At 35.3% G+C, this 21,467-nt stretch overlaps 1 protein-coding gene across 1 annotated transcript in view; it reads right to left on the bottom strand.

The window, feature by feature from the left end:
• Nucleotides 1-10,041: 10,041 nt before the first annotated feature.
• LOC145675484 (small ribosomal subunit protein mS27) overlaps nucleotides 10,042-21,467 on the bottom strand; it is a 38,167-nt gene continuing 26,741 nt past the window's right edge. The window contains exons 5-7 of the mRNA XM_081745926.1: nucleotides 20,796-20,953; nucleotides 18,041-18,274; nucleotides 10,042-11,436 (exon numbers count right to left, since the gene is read on the bottom strand). Of these exons, the coding sequence (XP_081602052.1) occupies nucleotides 10,945-11,436; nucleotides 18,041-18,274; nucleotides 20,796-20,953 (884 nt within the window). The 3' untranslated portion in view covers nucleotides 10,042-10,944. The remainder of the gene's footprint in view (nucleotides 11,437-18,040; nucleotides 18,275-20,795; nucleotides 20,954-21,467) is intronic.

Here is a 21,467-nt window from a genome sequence, read left to right as displayed (position 1 = left end):
AGAGATATGCGTCTACGCGTAAAAAACGATAGTTTACGTTTACGTGTCAACTATGCGTAGACAATGTAAACAACGTAGACTATGTAGAATATGTCAACAACACGTAATTTAATATGGCGTCGTGGACAATAAAGGAATTTTCTTTTGTCGTCACTTTGCGAAATTGCGTACAAAATAAAATGCCTAGACCAGCGAACTTTCGAATACTTATGGGGCGTTTACACTTGGTCGATTTAGTCGCACGACTAAATCGACTCGCTGCAATTGCCACTAAATCGAAGCAAGTAGGCCGAATCAGATCGATGGATGTGTTCAATTATTTCAACCACAGAAAATAGAGCGTCTTTGAATTCAGTTGCCAGTTGATTAGTCACCTTCGATCAACAAGCAATTAAGTTGAAGTCCCGTTTACACGGTCGATTAAGTTGAAAGTGACGTCAATTCAACTGAATCGAACACAAATCGACTAAGTGTAAACGCCCCATAAGTTTCGTCTTGATGAAGGAAAATGAAAAATATTATGCATTTTGTAAAATATGACGAAAAAATTGGCAAATACAGCAGATTCAAGACTGAAAGCCCACAGGTGAGAGTTAGTTTCGTAAATTTCATTATAAAAGCAGTGCTCGAAGTGGAAAATCTCAGGAAGTGGTATGTGCAGAGCAGAGTAAACATACATGTTAGATAATTCCCTCTACTTTTTATATGTTAGTCGTTTCCCTAATCTTTCGCTGCACCGAAGCAAAACAACTGAATGAGAAAATATGAACAAACGAGCAACGAAATTTTTCCTTACATTTGATAGTGGTTGTCTACATAGTCTACACGGGAAAAGGTGTAATGTAGATTACGTATAGATTACAGTAGACAATCGCGTAGACGTAAAATTATAGTTTACGGCGCATCACTGCCTCCAGACATGGGCGGCCAAAGAAAATTTTCTAGGGGGCATCTTCAATGCTTGCTATATTAGTCTGCCATTTAATGTGCATGGTTTGTTATATTACGTATACATTTCCGTGAGCCAGGGAGGTTCATTCTTATCAAACACGGAGATTATGAAGGAGCAGATCTACTGTACAAAGTATAATAAAAACATCTCTTTCGGATTTCTATGATCCCGCAGTCCAACCCCGAGACGGAAACATAAGAGACAGGCTTTTTGTTTTTAAACAAGATAACGTGCCTAGCGAATGCTTTACATTGTGAAGATTATATTAGTGAAAATTAAACGAATATAATTTTACAACTTAATATACATATTACTAAATGTTGAGCTCCCCGTTGCTATGTGGTTAGCGTATGCGCCTATCTCGAACGAGGTTTGATTCATGGTAGGAGCTCATGTGTTTCAAATCCGACGTTAAACTGTACGTTCACGTCTTCTAAAGCTTTGCTCCTGAAAACGACGCTAAACTATAATCTAATTTAATATTACTAAATATTAAAAATAATGACTTACCAAGGTGACGTCAATTTGGCAGTCATCAAATCCATTTTATACTTTCACTTAATCCAGTGGATATTAATATAACAATTATAAGACACACGCGCATATAAATACTCAGAAACAAGCACATACACACGTACACATACACAAATATGAAAACTTCAAACCTATTTACATGTGGTGGACTGCGCTGCATCAAGCACTCTTATCTTCATCATCATCTTCTCATGTATCTGCATTATTTGATTCATCCACAGATTTGTTATTTGTACGCATCATTCATTTTAGTATGTTCGGGAAGGTTCATGGTACTTTCTTCATTTAAAGAGTCGGTTCTCTGTATTGGAAAGAGAATCAGGGGAGGAAGGGGAAATTTATACTTTATGAACGGATAACATTTTAAGAAATATATACCAAACATGCCGCTTCCGATGCAGCACTGAAGCATTTCTTTTAGCGGTGTACTACTAGTGGTCCCCTGATGATCATACCCCTCCCCTCTCAAGTTGTAAAGTGAGAAGAGACAAAAACATCCCAGACGCTCAGGGTTCAGTTGACAATAATAAAACTATGGTTAACATCTTGTGCAGAGTCACGTTTTGCTTATTTTTGAACATTTCTGTGAATTCAACAATACAACAGCGGAAATACTAACTGGTTTTATTACTCCAACCATCGCTTCAACTAAGGGATAATTCCCAACGGTCAGTGAGCCATCTAAATTTTTGTTCTTTTTCTGTTCTCCAGAGGATTTGTCAAGATGCTAGATGCTAAATGGGAGTGAATTATGCTAGATCTAGCGAAAAGATGCTAGATATGGCTTCACTGGCGGGCTTCGATATCTACAGAAGTTTCTGCCAAAGCATACAAAGAAACAATAGCACAATAGTTTCGATAACATCTGTGTGGTCATTCGGTAGGCTACACATCCGGTAAGAAGCTCAATCCTAACTGTAAAATTGGTAGGAGGAAAGAGAGTAGTTTGGACTGCACCCGTGGCCAAAACAAAAGACTTATAGCCGGCGTGTATAGATAATTGGATTCAAATTTTCAAGTATCCATTTACTGAATGCCCATATCGTGTATACATGCATTATTTATTAAGTAAATAAATTACACACACAATTAATTATGTCAGTGATAAACGGTGTTTATTGAAAAAAACTCTCCAAACAATGAAGATTAATCTTAGACCTGAGAAATGGTCATCCTTCGTTTTCATTATCATTTGGCCATGAAACAAACGCCTGACAGATATACAACCCCTATATACAACAATGTGATGTTGGAATATATAACTCGTAGGGTATGATGCTTTACTTTTTCAAAAATTTCATACTTCTAGTGAAATGGAATCTTTAGTTTTACGTCCCACGGTTATGCAGGTTAGGCTAAAGGAGACGGTGATGATGAGAAATGAATGAAATGGTGGAATGAAGAAAGTGGGAGGAAACGGGATAACCCCGAGAAAACCCACGAGCACGGTGTTTGTCCACCACAAACTCCACACGGCGCGATCTGGGATCAAACCAGGGCCCCAAGCACCGGAGGTGAACGCTCTACCACTAAGCCACTGCGCCCCCACAGTACTTCCAATGTACCCCTAAAAATGTGATAAAAGAACTAATGGCAAATGTTTTCTTTTAAAAACATATTCAGTTAGAACTGGACAATTTACACAAAATTTGGAATCGACAAATGAAAACGGCACGTTTCTAGCACTTGTGGGTTCGAGATCTCATTGTTGAAAGGATTGGAGACAAACATATAAACTTTTCTGTGAGGAGAAACATATACGCGTAAATCTAGTATTTTAATATATAGATAATAATTGGAATGGTTTTATTTTCGAGTGCTATTTTTTAATATTCGCAATATTGAAATTTTTGAACTTACATTTTTCGCGTGTTTTAAAAAAAGATATATCATTACTAGTAAAATTAACCTAATACAAACATATTTATTTTTTTCATTTTTTCCGGAAAATCGAAAAAAAGAACGTTTCTTTAAAAACAGGTTCAAAATTTCCGGAATTTTGACAACACTAGTTCAGACACACTTGTACTTTGCCCAGCATTAAACTCTGATCTTAGTTCCGACGCAGTTCGCTGCCTGTTCTGTTTTACCAGTCTGCCCAGCCTACGACGTCCGACATCTGTAATGAGGTGGGGGGCGCCCAACCTCTCGACATTTGGACGTCTTTTTCCCTTGGTTTCGCCACTTGTTGAAGACAATCACCACAGCACTCCTCGAACACCTGACAAGTCCTGCAGTTTCCGAAATTCTCGTGCCAAGTGTTTCTGAGCGAGTACTTTCTTCAAAATATTAAAAATTATAGAATGATTTTCGAGACATTCGAGTCGAGTCGAGATTTTTACCAGCTGTCTCGACTTGACTCGAAAATTCGAGTTGAGAAATACGTTTGTCTCGAATTTTACAAAGTGTGTCTCGACTCGTGCGCATCCCTAGTGTCAATGTGGTCAGAACCTCTTGACAACTATTGCATCCATTACAACGCCTATGTTTACAGCGCAGGTTTAATAAAGCATATCTTGAGATTAAAACAGGTATTCGAAAGATGTCAAACCTATGATCTCATGCTTCAGTTGACAAATAAGGAAAAAAGTACCTTATCTGCATCATTACAAAATTTGATTTTTTTAAAAAGGACATTGATTATTTATTTACGAAATTTGAACAAGTAAAAATGCCTTTTGTTTCTGAAATAACTATTTCATGACCATGTGATACAGTACAGAGCCCGCGCTTGTAATGCCAATTTCCGTTACATATATCCACTCCAGGGGCGGATCCAGGACAGACTTCTGAGGGGCGATGGGTTGTCATACTGCTACTTTTAAGGGCTCCAAACTTTGGGATGTGTTTTATTTTTATATATATAAAATAAGAAAGTCTCCTCTTCTGGGGGAGTGATTGCCCCCCCTGAATCCGCCCCTGATCCACTCACGATGCATCGCAAACTATAGTTCGTCTTTTTCCTTTACTGTATTAGCACACAACCGCATTCTGAGCTGTGTTCAATTATTACACACTTTGTGTGTGATCAATAGATACAAATCTCTGCAAGAATCGAGTTTGAACTATTTACTTGAATTCGATTTTTCTATAATTGATAGAAAACCCGTACAATTTTAGTGTGGAAGAAATCCCCCCGCACGATTATTTTACTCTTAAACTAGGATCGAGGAATATGTAACCAGAACTTGTTACATCGGCTGTATCTTTCATGACGCAAGCCCTTGCCAGTATACCCAATTAATTACATGGCTTGTGTGCATAACAGGAAAGCGGGACACCAGCTAAAGAAAACCAGAAGAAAAAAGCCTTGGGAACGACTGCTGGCAGGAAGTGTCAAAGAGAGTTCGCAGAAGAAACTTACTTTTGGTTCATTGGGTATGGATAATCGGCCCTATGTATATACATCTCGAAAACAATAGATAATATCTATTGTTTTTGCTTATGAGCATGACAGCTTCTGGTAGTTGGAATTGGTCACACGCAACCCGATTTATACAGGGCCAACCGATTGTACGTACGTATCCCAGGAAGGTCACCTATGAATTGTCTCGAGAATTACAATCTAAAGAAGCCTCGAGTTTAGAGGTGTCAAGCATTACGTGTGAAGAAAATATATCAAAAAATATACCGTTCGTTCTGCAAAGATAACCTAAACCTACTGTATCTGTGATTTCATGACAAAGAGAGAATAGGACTTAGGAAAAAGGTGCTACAGAGAAGAGGCGAAGAGAAGGAAATGGTGGAGACCACTAGAGGTAGAAGTGGGTTTATGGCAAGAGGCAGGACATAACGGCTTGAGGAGCATATTCGATGAGCTGACAGAACTCAAAACAGCTGTTATTCCAATTATTAGAAAGGAAACTTAAAAACATATAGTTTGTAATTATAATTGTGTGTGTTGTTGTTTTCGAGTATCTAGGATGTTAATTGAAGCTGTAGGAAACTGAGTGTTAAGTAATTGACAAGAAAGACTAATCAATGTGTACGAGCATTGGCAAGAAACGGCGTAACTAATTGTGCCCACAAATTGATATAGAGACGGAGTTTGTGTTCAAATACAGATTTCAGGTTTTCCAATGCTAATGAAAATAATATATAGGAAATCACGTCAAAAAAAATATAGGACGTTTCGTGAAGCTGTAAAAAAGGAACATTTCAATTATTTCCTGGAACATTTTGAAAGAACAAGGAATAAAGAAACTCGTATAACAATATTTCTACCTATTGGAAGGAACATTTCAATTATCCAATAGGTTAAAAAAAAAAAAAAATCACTTGGAAATTACACCGTTGTACCCTTCCTGGAACTATCTGAAATGTAAAATAAAATCTAAAATGTAAACATTATGCAGTTGGCGCCTTTAAGGTAAGATTTGACTATGTGTACGATATTTTACAATGATTTGCCTACAATTAGTGCAAAAAGTATTGATACACCTCAATAAATTATTTATAAGTCTTTAAAATCACTACTCCATAGAATTTTTTAATGAATATGCCGAAACGAGTTTTTGTTCCATTTTGTAGGTATATGAATATTTTTTGTGCTAACTGTATATTGTTTGGTGTAATTATTTTTAGATAATATGCAAGAAAAGAACGAAACACAGAAGAGTCTCCATTCAACCATCCTACTGTGGAGACAAAAGGCCCTCCAACTACCCACACTTTATTTCCTTATGATATTTTCACAAGTGGAAGTAGCAATGCCACAAAAATATAAAAGGTTTCGTTAAAATGTAGGAAATATGAAGGGACGCAAATATATAGGAAAAATAGGAGCGTTGCAAAGCCTGAGATTTGTATGATAGAACATTTTAATGGTTTTCGTGATTTAAACCCAGTAATTGGCGCATTGGGTGGAATGAGAATATGAATTAGGAATACTCAATGCTAAATAAAGTATATTAGTGCAGTTATAGGAGTTTCTATTTTTCATTTTATGTACGAAACATAAAGATGTGCATAAATATAAGATAGCACTTACCTGCAAATAAACTACAATAGCACAAAACGAAATTTTCCTCTTTCAACACATGAGTTAATTTTTTTAAAATTATTTAACCACCTCCTTTACCTATATTGAGTAGCCTCCTTTGAGACTTGGCTCTTCTTAGTCTCCACCTATGCACAAAATTTCAGCACGATTGGCTGAAAACTTTTGCTGCAGCGAAGTGCAATTGTTACACTCGCATTTCCTTGGGAAGATTCGCTCTGCAGTTGAGTCAAAATTTCATCTCGATCGACTAAGTACTTTCTCCGGCAGCGAAGTGCAATTGTTATATTCGTCATTCCCTAGGAAGATTCTCCCTGCAGTCGAAACAATAACAACCACCAACGCCTTCGGCATTATTTCTGTCATTTTCCTGGGCCAGTTGGCATGTTTGTTCTTATTTAAACTTGGGATTAAATTCTATCGAGACTGCCACTGATCAGCCTAGTGACCTCGAAAACCATGAATTCGACACTAATGTCGGTCAATTTGGTCATTTCTTTTTTAACTCTTCTAACCCCCAAGATGATGAGGGCTGAACTTGAGAAACGGCATCAGGAGTGTCACTGTTCATCGCAGTGATCACGAAAACTATGGATTCGACACTAATATCGGTTGTTTATGCTTATTTTCACGTATTGCTTCCTTCCTCACAGTACTTGGGGCGTTTTATCCCAATATATTAGTTTTCAGATTGCAAGCCGTATGTGTACCAAGATTGGTAAATATCTTCAGACGTTCCAGAGTTATACTAGAATCTACACACATTTATAAATATATATTGGGATAAAACATACCTATCTACCTTGGGTATCGACCTATCTAGCCATATATATAGTGTTAATGAATTATACTATCTACCTATCTAGCCATATATATAGTGTTAATGAATATATATATTTATATATGGTGTTAATGAATTATACTGACAAACTGTAAGAGGTGATTCTTCACATCAAAATAAAGTTCACATGGGCGTATGAGAAAATGTGCACAGTTTCAGAGCTAGGACTGTCCAAGATCGTGGGAAAGTTAAATTTCAAAATCTGCTATTTCGAATTCGAAAATCGTGGAGTGGCGGCCCAAATCAGCATAAAGAAGTCATATATACGCAACCGAAATATACATATTTCATCAATGTGTAATGGACGTCCAACTGACTCCCTACAGGGTATAATTCCCAGACATGTTCTGATTTCAAGGGGGGTCAAAAGTAAGCAAAAGGTAAGCCTCAACAATAGTGAACACGAAATGCTTTGGCAGGAAATCGGAAGTGTTGGGGACCGGAAGCTCCACGGTTCCTCATGTTCGAAATGATGCGTATTGCGATGTATTCTATTACGGTATAATTCACTTTTTTTCTTCTTTCACGTATAAGCGTGAAGATTTATCTACCTATCTTGAAATATACTGTGACCTATCTTGAAACAAGAGCATAGCGTGAAGCTTTATCTATCTACCTTGGTATATACTGTGTCCTATCCTGAAACAAGAGCATATCTGAAAATTTTGTTGAGATCATGTCTGGGAATTATACCTTGTAGACAGGGCCGGATTTCTATGTTTTGCGTCAATGGGCACTAGCGAAATTGCCGCCCATAACCACACCAATCGCATCGCTCTCCGAAACTTCCATTCTTCTGGACCCACTTCTTAAAATATTACTTTTACATTTGCTACTAAATTATTATGTCTACCATTACTAGTTATTACTGTTATTTCTCATTACTCATTTTATGTAACATATTTTAATTCCTATATCTGGTCACCATTTGGAGTAAGTTCATTAAAACTTGGCTTCTACCTAACCTATTCAACATTACATGATGTAAAAGACGGCAAAATATAAATCAATCTTAAGTGATATAAAGAGTTATATTATTACCTAAACATTTATAAAATGACGTTTCTGAAACTTTTGTGTATCAAAACTGTTTGCGTCTTGCTTTGACATTGGCAAAATCAATAATAACGTCATCAAAATCAAGTTTAACAGTCAAGTCATTTTCGATGGCTAAAACAGCTAGATGAACCAGTGTTTTCTGAGAAAAAGTAGATCTCAAACAGTTTTTAATTCTTGACAATGTGGAAAATGATCTTTCCTCTGCACAGTTAGTTGCTAATGTGCATAAGAACATACTTATATTAGGATATTTTTCGATATGAGAAATCGGTTAAGTTGCGATAGTGACATTTCTTCAGCACTTCCCAACTTCTCTTGAGCTAAAAGTCCTTTTAAATGAAGGCACTCAACAACAAACGACGATTCCTCGATGTCAGATGCATACATTTCCTGCAGAGATGTCGCTCTGTGGTGATTTCTTCAGCACTCAAGTTGCACAGATTTGTTAAGAAGGAAAATCTGCTGAGAAATTCATTGTAGACCGCGATTCTCTTGTTCAATTTGCAAAGAAGCTTGTCAGTGACTGCAACAAAGGTTTCTTGAAGACGATGATCTGGGTTTTCTATCACCCTTCCCTCTTCTGATTCATCAAAGAATTTCCTCCTTTTTCTTAATCTTTTAGGCCTGATTTCTATGCATTCACCATCAGTTTCAAGAACAGTCTGGACAGTCTAGTTTTTTCTCACCAGCCATCTTATAGAATTTAAACATACCTTTCAGTTCATCCACAAATATGAGTGTCGATCTATGTACTGCCGCCCTTTTCAGCAGATCCACCGACAATTGATCAAAACCACCATATGCCGCCCTGGTCCCGAGCCCATGTGGCCCATGCCTAAATCCGGCCCTGCTTGTAGAGTCTCTTGTACACCAATTACACATTGATGAAATATGCAAATTTATTGAATGTTCGATTTCTTACTATATTACAGAGCTGTGATATAAATTTCTAACATTCATACATGGATGCTCCTTGTCAATAAAATGCAGATTTTATTTGTTTTCTACACGTCACTTGTTATTTACTTGGCAGCAATATCCAGGTAGTCTATTTCTATTAAAGAATACGCATGTTGCACCATAAAAAAACGAAGGGAAAATAGATTTCCCTTCTTAGCAGAGCCAAGGGACGTAAAAATCTAGGTTCTACTTCTTTGGACTTAGTCTCTGAAGCAGTCTAGGTTTTGTGAACAGAATTATAGAAACAATATTTAATTCAAGTGTGAAATCACCAGAAAACAGGTAAATCAGCAGCTCATAAACACATTTTTCTAAAATTGTTGAGACCTTCCCAAAATTAAATCAGGATGTGCAGGGAGTTGTTAGAAAGGGACTATAGCCTTAAAAGCTGTTGGTATTGGAAAATGTACCAATAATTTTAAGGTATCAATTAGTTAGGTACTAAACTTATGCGAGTACAAACAGGGATAGTATTGCAAAAATACACACACACACAAGAAAAGATAGGCTATAACCTGAAAATTTTACATAACGACTCCAACAGAAAGTTCAACCATGTATATCGGCGACCTCATGCTTTAGTGTTTATAAACAACACTTTTCAGTTTTGTAATAATTTACAAAGTAACTGTACAATTCTTCATGTACGATCCTATCCGCAATTACGTATTAGATTAATTCCCAATGGATCATAAATTAATAACAGATTGTCAGATACATCGTTTATTCATTTTCGAGTTATTACATCCAACGGTTCTACATTTTAAGCTAAAGGTGACGATGAGAAATGAATGATGATAATGAAATGGAGTGAAAGGATAATGTGTAACATCAATGGAGCAGGATTCGAATCTGCGACACACAAATCTTGCGACTTCCAGCCTAACGTCTAAGAAATTGACAGTCTTCGACCATGCTGGCTGGATAAATGGTTGTTAGAATAAAATAATGCATCATTAGATTCTTCTTACAACTAACTCATACTATATATATTTGTATTTTCAACTTACTAAGTGAGACGTATGCAACACACTTTAAACACTAATCAATATATCTTCTACTCGTGCAAATACTGACACTGAGTTTTATAAATCGATGATATCTGCATCTATATACGTCGTATTAAATCCTACCTTTAATCTTGGAAGTTTGGCATGTATAAAACAGGAATTATTGTCAGGAGCATATATAAATCAACTTTCATTAATACGAACGAGAACAGCCTATGACAAACTTTTTTTTTTTAATAGTTAACAAGATCATTGCGGATGAAGCACAAATAATCTGAATTTACAACATATAGACAAGCATATATTCATACATGTACCAGTCCAGTGTAATTGGTTAAACTATAAAAAGATATAGTAATTTGAAGTTGGTGTTTCCATTGAATACTTACACCATTGCAAAATTAGAAGATTCACTACCTGAAAATCAATCATATTTGTCAGATCAGGGGTAGGTAAACTTAGTACAACCTATTATTTTGATTTTGTACACACAATCGGTTGTACTCAAATTAGAGCGCTGCACACGAAATTCACTTTCGTAACTCTATATACATACACACACATATTTATATACAACATCCATCACACATCAACTTCCATAGCTTTTCTTAACGTCAGGCGGCACATATGATAAGTCCTCTTTTTCTTTTCTCTTCTTTGCACCCTTAGTTCCAGGTTTCGGTGGTTCTACTTTCTTTTCTTTGGGCAACTTCAACATTATCTGTTCTTCGTTATCAAAGAAGAATAAGAGTTCTTCTCTCTCAGCTAATTCTTTTTTCTTCTTTTCTATTAACTTCAGCTTCTCTTGCCTCTGATACTCTTCAATTTCCTTTTGTAATTGTTGTTCTCTCAGTTTCTCCCACTCAGAATATAACTTTATTTGGTGTTCTATGTCCTTTTGTTCCTGGAATGCTACAACTTGTTTTATTTTCTCTTCAGTGCATTTTAACAAATCACCATCCTTAATTGCGTTACTGCTTTCTAAAGTTTTGAACAAACTTGAAAATTCCTCTAGTAGTTTCTCTTTTTGTTTGTCCTCCGTATCAGGCAATTTATTCAGTGCATCCTGGAAAATCGTTACCTGAAATATAAAATTATACGATTATATGAATACAACAGGCTTAAGCAGTCATTTTCAGTTGGCTGAGGTATGACGTCATAGCATGCTTTTATACTCTGAAGAAGAGAAGCAAGGGAGGCAGGAGAATTTTTTATAGAACTTTTGGCAGTGTATGATTGTTATGGATCCACAAAGGCTTATCTGCAAAATTATCAACTCTGCCATTGATGTTCTCGTTTGCCTACCACCACTGCCTTTACAAACGATAGCCTGCTACCGTGCGTCTACTACTCTGTTTTACTGAGAATAGAAGAACTATAACATCACAGAGCATGACTTGGAACTGGTTGGGTTTACCAACTATATCATCATAAAGCAAGACTTGGAAATGATTGTGTTTACGAATTATAACATTATAGAGCATGACTTGAAATGATGGGTTTACGAACTATAACATCATAGAGTATGACTTGGAAATGATTGGGTTTACTACTATTATTATAAGCAACTTTCATCTTTAATAATGTCATTATTGCACTAATTACTTACTAAGGAGGAGTTGTAGCAATTGCGCCACGTCATCTTTACTTTTTGATAGTAAAATTCAATACTACAGGTATACCTTGCGTAACGTAGTTAATTGGTCCCAAGAAACATCTTCGCTATGTAAATCTGCTTTGTTTAAGGTCTATTTACAGTGAGATGAAATTGAAATTATTCGTTACATATAATTAGATTGTTCATTACAATAATATAGAAAATCGTTTTAAAGATTTAAAAATTTGAAATAAATTTTTAATGGTTAAATTTACTTTGTGATAAAACAATCTGTTAAAGTTGTTTCAATCATCCATTTCTTTCTTTCTTCCACAGGTCTCTGTGCCTATTGGATAATCTGAGTTTTCGTCATATCACAAGCCAATGCTAGGCTCAACTTACACAGTACTAGTAAAACTGCCCGTTCTTCTCACAGTAAGAGTAATGTGTAATAAATATATAACTGCAAATCTGACTATTGTAGAAATTAGCCCTATTTGCCCCCTACAGGATCGATATTTTGAAAAACACTGATGTAAGTGTTCAATCGTTTTTAATGAAAAAATTACGTACGGAATTTCTGAGCACCAACTCACGAAAATTCTTACATTTGGCACTTTCTGAACTAAGAAAGGAAAATCTGAATATTATACTAATGGCTCCCTTTCTCCCCTTAGGAGCGGTTATCTCGATAACATTGAAACATACATTCCCTTATTAGACATCCAAACTACGCTATGCATAAGTGTCGGAAGTGTTACAGAACGGTTATATTCATCCGTCCGTCTGTCTGTCAAACGGTATCAGCTCACAAACATAAAGAGTTATAGAGAAGCAGTTTTCTGCAATCGATTCAGCGTTCAAGAATAGGTTCCAACTTCTCCGTTAGCCCTATATTCAAACCAGAAGTGATTGAAATTAACCATTTCCGATTTCAATGTTTATCGCCATAGAACGAAAATGGAAGTAGATCGTGACAAGCTGTTTTTTTTTTTTTTTTTTTTTCGATTCATTCACTATCTCAAGAAACATATCATCACAATCTACAACATTCTACCGAAACCGGAAGTGGTTGAAATTTACTAGTATTTCCGGTTTCAACATTGATTTCCATAAGCAAAATATGATAAAAGATATCGAAAAGCGTGTTTTTCCAATCAGTTCAGCGTTCCAAGATTAAGTTCCATCTCTTTCATTAAGCCTCTACTTAAACTGAAAGTGGTGGAAATCAAAAATTTCTGGATTCAAATTTTATCGTCATAGAACAAAAAAGGTAGTAGACAGCGACAAACATTTCTTGCAAACGATTCAGCGTTTCAAGAAAACATACCATCACCACCCGCTAAACTCTACAGTAGAATGTCAACTTTGCGGCCCTCAGTCCACCCCGAGAACATAAAAAATATACAATTTACCTATTTACAAAATTGTGATGATTTCTTTTACACTCAACAATTCGTGAGTCTTCGCGTAATATCAGAGCAGTCCTATCATCTCGCGGCCAGATCCAGAAAATTCTGTGGAAGTTAACATACTCTTCCCGAAGATTCCACGGTTAACTATTTAGGCAATTAAGTTCCTGCAGTAAGTACAGCCAGTGCAGCTCAATTCTTTAGTTGCTAGGTTAATTAGTTTCCGAAGAATTATGCTCATTCAAAACTAAGTAAGAGTGAACGAAAAATCGTCCATTAGCAGATTCGAAGAATGGGAATTGCAGTATTTTTATGTTGAAGTGAAAGGTAAAATTGCATGCTTAGCGTGCAAATCTACCATTAGTGTACTCAAGTTATATAACGTGAACCGTCACTATCAATATGAGGGATTAATGAGAAAAAAGCTCAAGGAGTTGAAGGCAGGACTGAAGCAACAGCAAAGTATGCTTACTAAATTAGGTAAAGAGGGCGAAGCTACGTTCGATGCAAGCTATGCATTGTCGAAGATGATAGCTGAATACTCTTAAATCTTTTACGGAAGGTGGTTTATAGAAAACTGTTTGGTCAAACCTTCTGAAATAGTTAGTCCTGGATGTGTACAGGAATTTCAAAGCTTATATGACATTGTGATTGGTGATGATATATTAAGAGCTGTTTGCGAACTTCTGGAAAACTACGATTTACCTCTCTTCAAGCTAGGGTTTGAAAAAACCCGTTTTATTTATTTATTTTTTTTTAAAAAGTCAACCCACCTGGACCCATATGGGTTTTTTTGGGTTTAATTTTTTTTTTTTCGAAATATTTCAATATCTTTGGGGTAAAAGTGTTAAAATATGATTTATATTTCAAGATTGTCATTGTCACAACTTGCAACAATTTTCTATTCACTGCTGTTTTGAAAAAAATGGCCGCCATTTTAAAATTTTACATTGGATCACCGAGAAAATCTGTATAGCAAATTTAGAATGTCTCGTGTTTCTACCCTCAAAATTCCAACTTAAAAGACCGAAAATTCCGCTTTGTAGCACGGATAACGATCCGCTATTTTGAAGAAAATGACCGCCATTTTGAAATTTTACGTTGGTATGCCACCAAATATATACAACTAATGTAGTGTCTCGTGCTTCTACTCTGAAAATTTCAACTTAAAACACCGAAAGTTGTACCCTGTAGTGCGTATGGTACAGGCAGACGAACGAACAAATGTAGATCGAGTCATCCCAGAAGCTTCAGTAACGTTCGCCAAATATGAATATGAATGCAAAATATATTAATTAAAAACAAAGATATAATTCATGTTTTATAAAATAAATGTTTCAAAATGTCTTACATTAAATAAATATTCTTCAGCGTAAAATAAATGGTTTCATTGTTGAAGTTCACTTCCGATACTTCATGCGTTCAATTACGGGAATTTCCCGAGCACTTGTTGCAAGACGGCTCTTTCCCGAAAATTAATTTAAAACAATTAACAAAGATATGATGCATATTTTATAAAGTAAATGTTTCAAAATACCTTAAATGAAATTAAGTATATTCCAGCGTAAAATAAATAGTTTTATTGTTGAAGTATTCCCTTCCGATGCTTTGTGCGTTCAATTACGGGAATTTCCCAAGCGACAGGTTTCTCCCGAAAATGCAGCTTTCTTTACTGTAGGCTACATCGAAACGAAAACACTTGTGATATCACCATTTGCGTTACTTCGAGTATCAACATTTGTGGTACTGGGACATTTGCGGTACTATTCGAAATAACTTGTTATTCTCCAACTTAAGAGAGGATATTTTCGGGTGTTCAGTTAGAGAATAATCACAACTGCTATACAAAGACCAACATTTATAACATTGGTGTAGCCAGTAAGTTGTTCTAGGGGAGATTAACATGACTTTTTCAGGGGACTCGGGGCTTTTTTGCATACTAAAAGCAGAGTAAAAATTCTTCTTTCAGAATATAAAAAAATTAACTTACCATTCATACATACAAACCTTTCTTAGAACACTAGCAACATGTAAACTCAAGTATAACTATCACTTATACAGAAAAGTGAAAAAAACATTTACTACAATACATGGTAAGATATAAAGAAATGCTTGTTTGTGATTGGCCAAAACTGAAAAAATATAAACAAATCCTTATTTGTGATTAATCAAACGCTTGTCCATGATATTTAAAGGGAACTTCTAGAAATATTTATATTTTTGGTTTTCTTTTATAGGTCTCTTAACAGTTTTCCAATAACTATATGCCAGTATTTACTCAAAGTTGAAATATAATATTCTTCTTTCTGCATTTTCAACATACTGAGATATTTCTAATTACGAGAAAGTATTATGGAATTATCTAAAGAGCAACTTGTCTGTAGAGTCATTTATCACAAGTCACTTACTTTGCACACAGCTGTCCATTGTTATGAGCATATTTAGTGATTTTTGGTCAGATCTAGCTCGAAATAAGCATAAGACGAAGTCAAAATTTAAGTTCAATGAATTAGTAATTTATTTTCATGATTTATAATAGCGATCAATTAGTACATTAGAGATAAACACATAACAGTAGCACATACTGATTTATAGTCATTTATAAGTCCCAATTCCTTAACCTTCCTTCACAAACACTGATTAAAATGGAAATTATACACACTAATGTGCGTTTCCTGCTGGAACAGTGCTCTTAGAGATGTTATTGCTGCTTGCTCGAAATCCAATTTGATTAATTTCAGATTCCAATCATTAATATTAGCCTCCACCAAACTGAAAAATCCCTGACACGTCTTACTAGCTCTTGTTGGTAAGAGACCGCAGATCAAAGGGACAATATTTGTTTCCTCCAAATTATGTTCCCGTTCTTGAAATTCGATATTGTCTATACTGAAAACCCAAATGAAAAGTGCATGGTTTCTTCTTAGAGGTTTCGATTACTGTGATAGTTTTCATTAGGTGGCCCGCATGATGATCTCTTATATATCCATAACCTACCAAAATTTACGTTGTTGGCTCTGAATATCTTTCATAAGAAAATTATTCATTGATTTAATTGTTTTCCAGAAATCCAGTTTTTCAATTTACAAATATTGTGTATCTTTCCGTTTTGTGTTTTTAATGTAATTTTAATAATCCGCTCAATGAATTTACGTGAATAAAAATATACTTTACAAAAATTTAAGCACAACACTAGACTCAGTCTAAAATATATATATAATTCTTACCTCGATCGATCTCATCATTTCTAAAAGCGTTTTGACTACACCCTTCTAACTTCCGTCCGTTGATACACCACTTACCAACTGAATCTGGTATAGGCTTATTATTATATTGTCACATTTGTTCTTATTAAGGAAGAGGTAGGTGAATGACCGCTCAAGATGTTGCCAATTTCAGTCATCTGCATCTGTCCATCAATCTCTTTTCTTGGAAATGACCGCGGAGCCCAGGAGAGTAGGTATGAGCGGGTGTGTTTTGTCAATTGTTTTGATCGAAACACCACCCGAAACATTGTCATGTGGTTCTCGAAGTTGTGCATGAGAATGAGGTGAAATAAATAAATAAAAATATTACCTTCTTTCCTAAACACTAAACCTTTTTTAACTTGATGTAATAAATAACCTATATCATACTGAATGATACAATTGGATTTGGGGGAGTATTCCTTTTCCATCCAGGGGTGTGTGTAAAGAAATTGGGGGGTGGGGGTGTAGATTACTCCTTGGATTCAGCGTCCGAGGAACAGGTTCTATCTCTGATCCTTCCTCCATTGCAACATGCAGATATACGTAGATGTACTAAATGAATTCGCATTTTTTGAAAATCGATCGTAGTTTCAGACTGTGAAACAAAACTTACTTGCTCAGGAGTTTGGTTTACCAACACTCCTTTATATATTTACTCTATTCGTCCGTCTGTTCGTGTGGGAGACAAAAACTATTCAACAACTACTTGATGAATCACCATAAAATTTCTCAGAATATAGAGTGTCAAAAATCAGAAATCGAGTTTGTTTCTGGAGACGATATTGAAATCGGAAATGGTACTGCAATCGATTAAGGTCCCTAATTCTCTACTAAAACTGAAAGTAGTAGAAATCCACGAGTTCCGGTTTCAACACACTACATAGAGCAAAAACGAAAAGCGGTACTTTGAAAGCAATTTAGCATTCTAAGAATAGGTCTAATCATCTCTCTTAATCTTCTATTCAAACCGGAAGTGAGCAGAAATCAACCACGTCTGGTTTTAACATTGATCGCCATAACAATATGAACCATAATAGACAGCGAGAAGTGGTTTTCTGTAATAAATTAAGCATCCCAAGGATATACTCTATTTACAATTCGTAAATATTTACAATAATAAAAACCGCATTACAGCAAAACCCACGTTGCTCGAAACCACGTTATGCAAGGTATTTCTGTATTCTCATTAAAATTAGGTTTTCTGTATATCCACTATGTGGGTGTATGTCGAGCTTTTTATTTAGTTTCAGTAATTTAGTTGCTGGCTTCATTATGAATTTCCAATTTGTTTCCTCAATGTCTAAGAAATATTAATGTATCGAAATATTCTGTAGTATGAAAATAACCAAATAAAATATGCTGTTCGTAAATAAGAAATACCCAGGTAATTTACCGAGACCAAATAATCTCATACATATACCAACTTACCCCTTCTTTGAAAATCGTAGACTTCGAAGACAGACGAGATAACGCACTTTTGGCTCTGTCCCATTTGTTGTAAAGACCCCAGCCGGCAATCTCGTACGTTCTTCCAATATCACAATCAGCTGCCACTGACCTTCCTGCTGTAGCTAGTGTCTTTCCGATCAAAAACTGAGGATCTCGAAGATCAAAATGATCATCGAAATACGGGTTTCTGAGGTATTTAACACGTACACGTACCTGTGTGTTGAATTAAAACAAGAAAAAAAAGTATTATTTAACACACTGTACATTGAAAATAAAAATGTAAAAAGAACATTTTTTAGTTCAATACACACACACACATATATATATATATATATATATATTTCGTATAGGTATATAGGATGGGTCTGAAGTGTGAACAAAACCAACATTAAGAGGCCTCAACCCGGCGAAATTAAAATCCCGCAAATTTTACAGTAATTATGTGATATCTTCAAATAGATAAAAGATAATCGAAATGTGGAACAAGAGCGCCCTAGACAATATCATTTTACATGAGATACCGTTATCACGACTCACTTATCTCCTTTCGATTTCGAGCCATTTTGAAAATCGTCATTTATTTTCGCGTTTCTAAACGGCTGAAAACTGAAAGCCGCTAGGTGACTTGTGATAACAGTACCTCACGCAAAATAATATTGTCTAGGGCGCTCTTGTTCCACATTTCAATTATATTTTATCTATTTGAAGATATCACATAATTACTGTAAAATTTGCGATATTTTAATTTCGCCGGGATGAGGCCTCTTAATGATATTCGGTCTGCTTTTTTAGTATAACAACAGTTTCATAAAGAAACATACTCGTATTATGTATAATCACAGCCTAGCTCTTTACGCTCAGAAAGAAAAAAAAATGATTATTTTATGACACCTGAAAACCACCGAAAACATGACTATAACATCTGTATCACATTCCTACGATGATCGAGCCATGCCATTGTATAAATCGTCAAGGTCGAACGGATAGGAAATAGGTAATGGGAACACATCTTTTTATGGTACGATTTGACTGACATCTAAAAATTACTATAAATATATTTTCGCTATGCTTCCATAAGATATTCAAATTTATTTGAGTATAATCCCGTGACTGCGATTTAAATCTTAAAAAGACTTTATATTGGCAAGTTTTCCATTAAACAGGGTTCGGGTTTCCAAATTATGACTATTTCACAAATTATATTTTATGTCCGAATGGAACTCAAAATGTCTTGCTTACAACAATTAGGTATGAAACATACCGCTCCTATCTTTTAAAAATTACTACTTCCCCCACTGTGAACACATTTTTCCCCATTGTCGAATGATACGTGGTTTTGCTGAAGGTCTCTTTTCTATGGTGCAAGCTATTACCCGAGAGTTTTTATCTCACAAAAGGAATGTATTGGGGCTTGGAACAATGATTCCAACCAGTGTTAAATTGCCGGCGAAATGCACTGAGTAAAAGTCATTGTTTGTTCATTGTTTTTAAAAGAGGTCTCTAAGATGAATGTATGTTTGATGTTCTGGTGACCAAAGCTCCATGGCAACTGAAATGATCTGAGCTAATACAATGTCACGGTCAACCCCCTCGACAATGACGTCTGCGCAAGAATAAATAATAAACTTTCAGTTATGCTAATCATGAATACGGCTCTTAAACATATGAAAAAACGTAGAAATTTAATTTTTCTAAAGGTAAGTGCGGTATGTTTCGTAATTAATTTTAAGCAAAACGCTTTGGCTTACAGTGCAATTCGGAAATAAATGATCATATGTGAAATAATCAGTCCGATCAGTTCTAATTTTAAAACCGCCAGGTTTCTCTGCCGGATCCTGAATAATATTTTCAAAGGGTGTGTAATACCAGCATTTTAAGTTCGGTACTTTTATATTTCCAATTAATTAAAAAATTGGGTCTTATATTCCAAGTCACACTATTCAGCCCAATACGGTACTAATAAAAATATTTAACTAATGCAAATGAAGACGACGCTACCTTAATGAACTCAACTCACATTCTTCCTACATGGTTTATACAGTAGTATACTAACAGCAAACTTTCTGTGTTGAAAACCATTCTATCCGGAATATTATGGAAAATCTTTTTCGTCATTATGACAAGAACAACTAATGGCATAATGCTATACCAGAGAAAGTAACTATGTAATAATTCCAAAACCGTCTTACTATATAAAAATATATATAAAACTACGCTTACTCTTGCGATTAGAATATTAATGCAGTGGTTCTTAACAGTTTTTCTACGGTGATCTACTTTTTGTAATGACACGTCGTTATGTTAGTTGAGAACCATTGTGTTAGTGATATGGTAAACATAATGTAACTTTATGTGTTTACTCAAATCTGTCCCTGTCTGCGAGACACATTATATTGGTTTGAAGAAAACAATTAAAGGAAAAAATTCGTAATTAATAAAAACAGTAAAAAGAAACATTAACAAAATTGCTCCCGTTTTCCAATTCATGAGCACAATACATCAAATCGATGCTTGTTTTATGGACATTACACTATCCCTATGTATAATTCCACCAGTTTACGACAAATAGTGGTATGGAAAATGAGAAATATAGTCCTGGTACGAAAATTAAGAGGAAAAGTAATCAACCAGGCATTTATGTACGTATATAATGTATGATTTGTTGGTCGGATTCATTTCTAGTGTAAAGGGAAATTAAGTTCATAAAATATATTTTATCTTGCTTCTCACTCACCTCTTCTCCTGAGTCTTCCTCTTTCGGTTCTTCCTTTTCCCATGGCTGTGGTTCAGGATGCCTTAGATACATATGACACGAATACATAGAAAGGTATGTGGTAATTGGATGCTCCCACTCTTCTTGTAGCATTTGAAGAACGCCAATTTTAGCAGCATCTATATTATGAACAACGAAATTGCACAGTCACTCTATTTTCAAATAAAGCAATAAAACAAAGTAATATCAAGGGCTGACAATTCAAATGGGAATATTTTGATTACACTTCTTACAGCAAGTTTCACTGTATCAAGGCATATATATATATATATTAAATACTATAAAACTTAAAGCTTTTGTAATCTTGGCATCATTCAGCGCCTTCCTCATGGCACTTTTAGAAGATGAAAACAGGACAGGACATAGTATATATATATATATATATATATATATATATATATATATATATATATATATATAATCCAAAACTCAAGGGAATGTTAATTTCAAAAATTAACCTCTGTGTAATTTTAATCCTGTGAATGCCAAACATCGTGCTGGCACGCATGACTGAAATGACGTACGTACTAGCCTCTTCGGTAACCCAGGTTCCCTCTATCATTGCGATAACACGAAGAATGTTTGGCGGGAGATTCAGTGAGTTGTGATTTTCGAAGTGTGCAATGCATATCG

The sequence above is a fragment of the Thermobia domestica genome, chromosome 2, assembly GCF_964235325.1.
Source record: "Thermobia domestica chromosome 2, izTheDome1.hap1.1, whole genome shotgun sequence".
NCBI lineage: Eukaryota > Metazoa > Arthropoda > Insecta > Zygentoma > Lepismatidae > Thermobia > Thermobia domestica.
The sequence above is the reverse complement of the archived record's forward strand: the minus strand, read 5'-3'. Positions and strand labels throughout refer to the sequence as shown.